A 10812-nucleotide genomic window follows, 5' to 3' on the forward strand; every position below is an offset into this window, starting at 1 on the left:
TCTAAATATAAACATCTTCAATGATTTTAGTCAATGTGTGATGATTCATCTGTTTTCCCCCAAAGGTCTTACAGATAAAGTTAAGATATTAGGTAGCAAATTAAATTACTGGAAATTAAGATTCTGATTTATTTTAAGTGTAAATCAGAACCAATATTTCAATCAGAATGTCACATTTAACACCCATTATGACATTTGTCATAAACCTAACAAATGGGGAAAAAACGCTTACTTATGAGATTCCAGCCAAACAATAATAAAACTAAAAAGTCTAATGTTGTCTACCTTATCTATCATCCTGTACACCAGTCATTCTTGGCAGTCTTAGTACCCATGTCAATCTTTTGTCTTTGAGGTATCTTGGCAAATATCCAAAGAGAGAAACACACATTTTATTTGTTCTTTATGTCATTAAATTGTAGTTTTTGTCTCAGTAAGTGCATATTTTTTGTTGTTTTAACAGTAAAAATCTGGCATTCTCATTGGTGTGTGTATGTCGATGGCACCTCTCAAAGACTGTTCTCCAAAGTGTTTCTACTCTTAGTTTTCACTTGAAATGTTGCAAGAAATTCTTCCGTCTTCCATTTCCTGTATCAAATGTAAATATTTCAAAACAACTAGTTGTTGGTGCAGCAGAGGTCCCCAGAGTTTCATTCCAGCCACCCAGAGTCATGTGTTCAGATGTTCTTCATTATTTGAATGAACATTTTACACTGATGATAATCTGCCTGCACTGACCTTACCTTAGTTTTAAAAGAAAAGAGCAGAACAGATGCAATGATTCAGTCAGTCTATGATGGATTTTCCTATTTGCCAATTGTCTTGATTATCACACAGTCCAATGATCACGGACATTATGGCACATATTTATAATATGGAACTGTATACTTTTCAGAAAAACTGACCATTTGTTTTAGTTTGTCAGTTCTCATTTGTTGTTTAGTCTGTTGGTTAAACATTGGAGGAAACTGTATGTTTGTATGTTTGCTGTTGCTCTGTTCAGACCTGTCACTGTGGTAAAACTGCAGGGGTATTTTTACCGCCTTTTTTAGGAAATTGAAATCTGAAATAAAATGTATTGGTGGTTAAATCCAAGTGAGAGTGTAGCAGTTCATGTTGTATGATTCCACTTGCATCTGTGTGATGAAGAAATAGTGCCCCCTCTCTATTTGTTTGGTTATAGGATGCTGGCAAGTGGCTACAGTAATCATTTCCAGTCCGTGAAGATGAGAGGTGAGTCTCACTGTACAGCACAAGAGTGTAGATGGGTATATAGGAGGAAATCACAGAGGTTCAGGGACGTCAGACACACAAAATGTTGAAACAAGTTTGGAGTATCAATAAATTACTTGATTGGAAAATTGCTAGTTCTTACTCAGATGTTAATAATTACCCTCTGTTGGCAAATAGTAATGATTAAATATGTCCTGCTGATGTCTGCCTCCTCAATAGATATTTTGTCTGAAATTTTGCTCTCTGGTCCTCTCTGATTAGGTCCATCACTTAGTGGGGTCAGTGGATGAGTGAAAGGGAAATTGCACCCTTGAATGTGTGCTATAGCTCCATAAAACTTGTTTTTCTTCAGCTATGTAGACAGAGTGTAATAGGTACTTACTGAGCAATTGCCTGACACCAGTTTCTGTACTTTCAGCTTGTTTAATAATAAACAGTGCATACTGAAGTTAAGGTGATGCTCTGTTTGTGGTTTGCTGTTTGCAAACTATTTGTGACAAGCAATTCGCACTGACCCAACAACATTATGTTAACATTCACGGAATAAATTCAAAGGATCAACCAGAAGCTCCTTTTTTTTCTTTAAAAAAAACAACACCCGGCAGAGTCGGGTTTGTTTAAGCTGACTTGTTACAGTAATGTGAAGCAGAGACAACAGTTACAGAAGTTCAGCTACAGGAAAGTCAAAAACGAAAAGAAAAAAGGAAGAATTTTAGCTTTATAATTTTTTATCAGTGTCAGGGATTGTGGGTTTAACATACAAATATGAAGGAGGATTTTAGCCGAGACCACTCCCCTTCTCCAAAGCATTAAGTTGGCATTCACTGCCTCTCATAAGTTAATAACATTTGTGGAAGCTGTCAAAATAAATCATTCTAAAGGAAGGGGTTTTAAAGAACAGCTCAGAAAAGACATAAAACGCCTTTGGGTAAGATCTAAAATTTTAAAGCTTTCTCCAAACTTGTTCACTATCATTTTTCTAATGTAATGTCAGCTTAGTGAAAAGAAAATGCAAATTAGCAGTGCAGTGATAAACAGATTGACAGTCATGAATAGGTTTTAAAAAAATATTCTTGCATTTGATTACCCTTAATGAGATATTTTTATTTAAATTTGGAAATTAATAGAGATTAGAGTGCAGATACTTTCTGAACAGTTAAAAGCATTTGAAATGTAGCATTATTGAAATGGTTAAACTATTTTAAAATGAAGGAAATAGTTTATCTTGAGAAAAAAAAACTCTGATATAAACCAAAAGTAAATGTAAAATCTTAGGCGTAGAGACAGTGGAAAAAATACATATTTGGGAACTATGCATGATTAACTTCATAACTTATTTTTAAAAACTGCTGTATTATCTGCAGTTCAAGCTACAGACTTGCTTTGATATTGCTTCTACCTGTTTCACTTCTTATAAGAAGGTACCTTGGGGAAATATGTGTTCCTATTATTGTATTTAACATTTTACCTTAATTTGCGGGACATTCAGAGATCTTATTAATTTTCTTACAATCTGTTCACAGTATTTACCAATCAACAATTATGTACCATGTCACCATAACGGTACGAGAGTTTTCTAGCTGGCGGATTTCTGGATCAAAACTTATGTGACTCTGCGCATATTCAGTGGCTTTTTTATATTGCCATATATATTCCCATAAAACACCATTAAAGTAAATACTTCTCAAAAATATTTAGTAGGCGTAGTTATCCATCCATCCATCTTCTTACTCTTATCAAGTGCGAAGTATAGAAATACATGAAACTGCATGTGGGAAGTGAGATTGTTTGCGTGCTGGGGTGCAACATAAAAATGATCCAAAAAAAAAAAAAAAAAAAAAGACAACATAATGATCCAAAAATAAGAGAAAAAGAAGAATACTGTAAAAAATACTAAACATGACAATTTCCATGGAAATACAGGAAATTAAAATAAAAAACATTTAACATATCAATATGTATAATCCATGCAAAAAGAAAACAAATCGCCCTGGGGCTCTACATATTTTGATAATTTTGGTGGGTAGCTGGGGTGTACTTGTCTTCTGTAGATAATCACACAACACTCAAAGAATGTTGTGTGATTATCGACAGACACTTTTTAAGTGTTGTGTGACTATGTACCCTTGATTTTATTACTTAGTAGCTTTAGATTTATGTAAAAGACTTTAGCATTTATACATTAAAGCCCAAGATCATATAAGGGATGTATTTTCTTATTATCATGACTGCACTTGCATTTTACTAATGCTGTCCTTTAAGGACATGGTGGCTTGAGTGAAATCAAATTGACTTCTTCTTTGTATTTAACTATATAAAAAGATTAAAAGAAAAAGTTTCTATGTTTCTTTTGAATAAGTACAGGTTTTTATTGATTCTCTGAGGTTGATTTGATATTTTTGTATTTGTGCTGTATTTTCATTTATAGAGTCCTTCCTATTTAAGTAAGGATTTCCATCACTACCACCTTTAGAAGAATGGACCATGACAGAAAGATCATGATGTGTTTGATTTTAGCTGGTAAATAATTTTTTATTTGCTTTATCCATGTTCTCTTATTTTTTACTAATCTGTAATTTTTACATGGGTTCCAATATATCCTTTTCAGTTGTTTTCAGCCCTGTGTTTGGACAAACCTGGGAGGCCACTGTTGTAAAAACCATTGATGCACTGGTCGGCTCTTGTGTTGTGCTGCCCTGTACATTCAATCATCCTGGTAGTCAACTGCCTAGCTCCAGACTCAGGGGCATCTGGCATCGTAAAGATGACAAGAATGAGATGTTCTACCATGAGGATGAAACAAAGATACAGGACAGCTTTAAGGACCGAACAAAGTTGCTGGGACACCTGGGTCAAAAAAACTGCACCTTAGAAATACTTCAAGTTAAAGATCATGACAACGGCCCTTTCTGTTTCCGCATTGAATTAGTGGAAAAAGATGACAACAAACCCAATAGTGATAAGTTCTCCTTTGTTGAACAATGTGCTGAAATCAGAATGCTCCGTATGTGGTTTATTTAATCAAGTCTATGTACATTGTTGTTATTCTCATGTTTAACCAATTTCCACAATAACTGCTACCTGCATTTTTGTTCATAGATGACGCACCTAAACCCAAACTGCGTCCATTAAAGACAATCGTTCAAGGAAAACCCAGCACTGTCACCTGTTCCATCCGCCACACCTGCGCCTCCCATTGGCCTGAAATTACATGGAGTCGAGGAAGTAAGGATGAAATCAATGAAGTTCATAGAGACATTAATGGAGGGATCTGGGAAACAGAGTCCATCCTGGTGTTCATTCCTGAGGAGAAGGATGACCACACCGACCTCACCTGTACAGCAAAATTTCATGGAGGGAAGAGCTCCATCTCAACGTTCACACTCAACGTAAAGCGTGAGGCAACGTTTTGGTTTTATTTTGTGTTTGTTTTGAATAGGTTATCAGAATTCTTGCAATTTTTAATCCTGCGTGTAAGTCGTTGTTTGCATTAAAAGAGGAATGAATGGTATACATTCGGTTTTCAGGCACAGACAACTACAACCACATCATCATTCCCATTGTTGCAATAGCTGTCACTGCTTTGATCTTTGGACTTCTCTGTGTGTTGATGGTGAAGAAGTACAAGTAAGTACCAAACTATGGCTACGTTCACACTGCAGGGAAATTCAACCCAATACCAATCTCTTTGCCCATATGCGACCCATATCGGTCTTCTTCATGGCAGCGGGACCGGCCTAATTCCAATCTTTTCACCCCCCAAAAAATCTGATATGTGCCACTTCTATATGTGCAACTAATTTGGATACGTATCAGATTTTTTTTCAAAGTGTCTGTTGTCTGAAAGGTCATGTCGCATTTTATCCGTCTTTCTCATTAATCTCCTGTCTCTCACTACACATCCACACATAGGAGGAACAGTTAACGCTACTTAAAAGACTTGTTAATAGATGTGCTGCTTTCTTCTTACCTTACTTCTTGCTATGATGTGGCCTTATTATTATCAGCTCCTAATGTTCAACAGCTTTCTAATAATAACAAGGGGAGATTTCAGCTGGTATCCGTGTTTCTTTCTTTTTTCTTTTCTAGTTTTTTTTTCAAACAAAACTTTATTTAACACTTCTACAAACAATTACATTCACCATTACTCTCGCAAACAGTGTGACATCTTCTGTTATCTGCACATGTGGGTCGCTTTGTGGTCTTGAACTGTTCAGACAGCAGCTTGATGGTGGTCGCATTTAATTATTGTATGAATGTCCACCTAAGCAAATCCGGTTTCTGCAAAAAATCTGAATTGCACATTAAGACCTGCAGTGTCAACTTAGCATAATTTTAGTTTACAGTCTATTTGAAAAAATTTCACTACAGCACACTGTGCCATATTCTCCTGCAAATGTCTAATATTTTAACATATTTGCTGGTCTTTTTAAGGAAACGTATTCAAGAGCTTCAAAGCCAGGATGGCAGGTAGAAAAAAGAAGGTTTGCTCACAGTTACAAACATATTCAGTGGCCTTTTCATAGTAACTTTTCCTTCTCTAACATTTAGCATGTGGAACAGGATGTCTAGACTGTCTCGCCGGTGAGAATATATTCTCTATAAAACCTATTTTCTTCTCAGTGCTAAACAGTTGAAATACTATTTTTTTAATCACAGTAACAGAGTTGTGTATATTTAAATTGTTGACATTTCAGGCTTCGTTCTGGTGCCTCAGGACCAACCCGTTCTAACCAAAGGCAAGACATATTTTTATTTCTTTACTTCTTTAAACGCTGCTTGGAATTTTAAAGTTTAATACTGCATTTTCCACTCTGCAGTTTAAAATTGACTTGAAAATTACTGCATTTGCAGTTTTCTTAAGCATAATAGAGCAATTCCTTTTTTAACTTAATATAAAATGTCTCTTAAAACATTTGCATAGTTTCTGTTCTTCTTTATTTTTCCCAGAAGGTCTATTTGGAGCCGATTTTCGAGGTAAGACACAAGGAACTTCTTGTGGCTATGTGCTTTAGTCTGGAACCATTTTTTCCATCTCTGGAATATATGAGTGTCTCTTAAACAAACCTTTGTGTTTTCATTTGTTATAAGACACATATGCTGTTTCTTTTGTCTTTAACAGGAGACCTCAAAGGAACGAGTTTGATCAGAGGTAAATGGTTTACATGTAATAAACTTTGAAAGGTTAAATTGGTCGTTCTTTTTTAATTGTAAAATCTGTGATTTGACTCACCAGCCCCAACAATGCAACCTCCTGTGGTGGACAGACTGCGAGCAAGCCTCGCTGCCCATCTCCAAAAAGGTACTTATGGTATTTTAGACAAACCAGATTTATATAGTAATTATACATGAAGATTTTCTAATTGTTATTTCTGCTGCTGTGACGGGACTATGAAGTGAGCCAAAATCCTTCAATTACAAAAAGGTATGATTTGTTTTTCATTTAATTATTTTATGGTGTCAAATTTAGTCCACTCTTTTAACCACTGTCTGTGCCATTGTTCTTTATTGTTCACAGGGGACTGATAACAATGACGTCTACATGAATACAGCAGACCTAAATCTTTATGGAAATGTATGAACAGCTAAGAGCATATTCTCAAGTTGATCCAGAAAGTATTTAGCCAACATAATCATTAGAATCCTTTGTTTTAACTCTTCGGTCATATAAGCAACATACTTTACACACACACACACACACACACACACACACACACACACACACACACACACACACACACACACACACATATATTATATATATATATATATATATATATATATATATATATATATATATATATATATATATACTGTACATATACATATAGATATATATTCTGAGTTTAAATATGCCAGCTATGATAACATCTATAAATCTGTACTGTCCTTTTCAACTGGTGAAACCCTTGCTCACAGTGATCTATCTATCTATCAGATATACAAAAATATGCATTGTTCCTCATTTAATCTTTGATTTATAACTGTGGTGAGTGTTATGTACGTGAAAATAAATGTTTGACAAGAAAATCTAAGTTTTGAATATATAGTTTCTTGTTTTAACTCTTACAGATATTGTGGCAGTTTTTGTGAAATGTTAAAGCCATGATGAATAATTTATGTCAGATTGAATTCTGACCAGTAGTATAAAGGAGGTAACAAAAGGAATTCTATGCCTGCTGCAAACCCAGACTCCTCCCCACTCAAGATCTCTTCAGACTGCATTCAGCAGGGGTTTCCTGTTGCTTTAAAACTCTCCATAGGACAAAGTCTCAGTCTTCTACTCCTTCCTGGAGGACTCCAGGACAAAGCTACCTTTACTTCCCTGCAGGAGCCACACATGGGGCTTGGAAGAGGCCAAGAGCTGAGGGAGACAAAAGCCGCTCTGAAACTCAGCTCCTCCCGGGCATCGGAGAAACTGCCAGCAACGACTGATCCAGAGTCTGATTTGACCAGCAGCCATGTGACTCAAGGCCCAAAAAACCCCAGCTGCACGGAAAGTGCTGCGAAACTCATCTGCCTGCTCCGATGGAGGACCTTCCTAGTATCGGAGGACTTCTGGAACAAAGCTAAGTTGCACTCTGACTTCTGTGCAAACGAGCCGCGAAGTACAGATTGCCAAATCAGCTGTGTTAATTTTTGTTAGCCTTTACAGGAAAGCAAACTCCAGACGAAGCTGGAAAGCCGACAAAGCAACCCATTTTCATGACCGCAGAGCCCAGGCCGATCCCAACCACATGTTGCTGCTGCTAAGCCATTAGCTGTTACTGAAGGAACAACGGTCCCCTTTTTCAATGCCTTCCTTGGATGACCAAAGTGGACTAAATGCACATGAGGCATGGACAGTTTGGACAAAGAGACCCAAAGGGACAGGTTAAATAGTTTATTGGGAAATGTTGTGTGATGCGTTACACATGGTTGTTTTGTGTCTTTTGTGCCATTTCTTCATAGCAACAGAAAGCTCAAAGGAAATTATGGATCTCGTCAGCTGGTCCCGACGGAACTTTTATTTGCGGGATACATCTATTTAATGTATCAACAACTTCAGAAGCTGCTGGCGGTCAACATGGCCTTGATGAGACTGCCGGCGGCAGTCAACGTTGTAATGGCAGTTCAGACGTGACGAAACTGCATTAATTCGGGACGTGACAGACTGTATTTCCCATGATGCAATGTGGTCAAAATGGCCACCAACTCCCATCATGCAACACGGCTCAAAAATGGCCGCCGCCGTAACAACGGAGTGGAGAGATAACGTTACTAGAGAAAATGCATTTATTGCGGTCACGCACGACAATCTCCCTTCTTCCCTGGCACACCGCCAACCTGGGAAGACACACAGCTGTTACTCCAAACCCCCCCCCCACGCCACGTGCTCGAGTTTCTCGCTGGACCGAGATATTTCAAAGCAAACTTCGTTCCCTGCTTTGCGAACGCAGGAGGTCGACTTAAAAGGTATTTTTAATTCTCTTTGATCAAAGACTAGGAGCTGCCTTATTTCCCAGTGATTGAAAGAGGACTACGCTTTTGCTGGGCCGAGCAAAGCGACTGTAAGCCTGGAGGAAGAGACGAAGGAGCTTCTTCATCCCGTTTCCCCTGTGCCCGCTCCTGCCTACAACGGCGCATCTGCGGTCGTCAAGAGCTCCAGGACACTCGCGGACCCCGAAGCCGGGATTTCACTCCTGAATCACCTCAAAGTAACGAGGTTCTCCCCTTTTTATTTCTTTTTCACCCACAGGCTGTTTCAGAAGTGCCTAGGCAGGTGTAGGATAAGGTTAATGCTTTTTACTCCAAGACGGAGTTGGGTTTATTTTGCTGAATATTTTCTTTGTATGTGCATGCATTTGTGAAAGCGACTTCGGCTGTGTTTGATTTTGTGGTTCGTAAAGACCCCGCTGCGGGTCCTGCTGTAACTCTTTTTCCGAATTCTTCCATCTTTTTCCTCTCTCTCATCGTTTCCATCTTTGCTTCCCGCTTATCAGCAGTTAAATCTCTTTGTTAGAGCTCAGTTCACGGTTTGTTTAACTGTTCAGTCAGCCGTTCCCCTCTGGCCGAGGCACCGCCCGCTTTAGTGTAAGCGCTGACTGCATCATCAGGACCTCCCCTCACGCATCACGCAAGCTTGTAGATCATACGTCATCATAGTCGCTATCTTGGGAGGGTGTCGGGTGACTGAACTGTTGGTAGCTTAGCCGGAATAGCTTTTGTAGGACATCAAAGCGTCCAGTGGGACTCTCAAAGCCGTCCTGTCTGTCAATGCTGCTACGTCAGATGCCGATGTTTTGAAGGCGGTGTTAAACAACCGTGAGCTGGACTTAGATTTGCTAACCGCTCATTTTAATCCATTGTTTTTTTATTTTATTCTTTTATTTCCACATATATATTTTGCATGTTTAGTTTTAGTAATGAGTAAGATTTCCAAGGTTGTTGAATCAGAGAATTACTGTAACAGGGAATTGCTTTTGGTTCAATAAAAACAACAACTGCGAAATAGAAATTGTTTTGTGTTCAATCCAATTCACAGTTGCATGGTTATTCAGAATTCAGAGCTACCTCCTATCGGAGTTGACATCTGATATTAACACAGATACATTAACGGTGGATGGGTGATAGGGAATAAGTATTTACACTCTAATTGCAGTTATATTGGGGTTCTCACAGTCTGCCGGATAAACCTCTTCGGTTAAAATCCGACCAGAACATTTATTCCAGCATAAATGAGTTCATAACAGATAATTAACTAATGCATTAGTAGTATAAATCATTACAAGCTTTTAGCCTAACATCACCACCATTTGAACTATATTTTGTTATAGCGGAATTTTAAGTTGAATGACTTATTACTTAAATTATAATACCAAATTATAATTAATAATAATAATAAGCATATTCAAACAGCTTCTGGCATAACAACGTGATCACTAAGGCGTTGAATGAACAAAACGGACGGCTTGATAAGTTGACCATGGTTGTGGTACACAGAGGTGAGATTGGATAAAACCTGGAAGTGTGAACGTTAACTAGCCCATCGATTGGAATATTGGAATTGGATCCAGGAGACAGCGGCGAAAAGACTCTAAAGCTGAAGGAAGAGTTGGGTTCAGCTTGTTCTCATAACAAATTTTTTTTGTTTTTCAAATCAGACTTTCCACTATCAAATTCTCCCTGAGTTGTTATGGCGGCATCGCACAAATCCCCTGCTCCTCCCTCACCTTCCCCGCTACCATCTGTGGAGGTTTCTCTGAACTGTTGGCTGCCGAATAAGACCAAGGACAAATGGCCTCAGGAGAGCCCCAGGGAAATATAAACTTTCACCCAGACACACATACTGATGCTCACAAATACAGACGAACTGCACCCGACCAGCATTCAAATGTTTACCTTTCTGCATATATGTGTCTCGTAAATATTTGTGCTTCTCATGCAATGAGGTTTTTTGTCGGATGCTTCACAATATATGTGGAAACATAAATTGTGAAGCACCTGTCTTTTTTATCTCCCTCCACTCCCCCAATGTAAATCTTTCTTCAACAGATTTTCAAGGGCAGCGCCTGTGGACTCCGTGTAAGGCGGGGTCTG

The 10812-nt window shown here is 38.2% G+C and overlaps 1 protein-coding gene across 1 annotated transcript; it reads left to right on the top strand.

Annotated features, from left to right (window-relative positions):
- The first annotated feature begins 2074 nt into the window (after positions 1–2074).
- LOC118562448 (myelin-associated glycoprotein-like) lies at positions 2075–6919 on the top strand. The gene is made up of 13 exons (XM_036134874.1): positions 2075–2161; positions 3662–3753; positions 3842–4237; positions 4333–4629; positions 4761–4860; positions 5668–5703; positions 5785–5817; positions 5931–5972; positions 6184–6210; positions 6356–6385; positions 6470–6535; positions 6631–6658; positions 6752–6919. Exons 2-13 carry the CDS (start codon positions 3711–3713, stop codon positions 6812–6814), a joined length of 1161 nt encoding a protein of 386 aa, XP_035990767.1. The 5' UTR covers positions 2075–2161; positions 3662–3710; the 3' UTR covers positions 6815–6919.
- The last annotated feature ends 3893 nt before the right edge of the window (positions 6920–10812 follow it).

Source organism: Fundulus heteroclitus, unplaced genomic scaffold (assembly GCF_011125445.2).
Source record: "Fundulus heteroclitus isolate FHET01 unplaced genomic scaffold, MU-UCD_Fhet_4.1 scaffold_923, whole genome shotgun sequence".
NCBI classification, from domain to species: Eukaryota; Metazoa; Chordata; class Actinopteri; order Cyprinodontiformes; family Fundulidae; genus Fundulus; species Fundulus heteroclitus.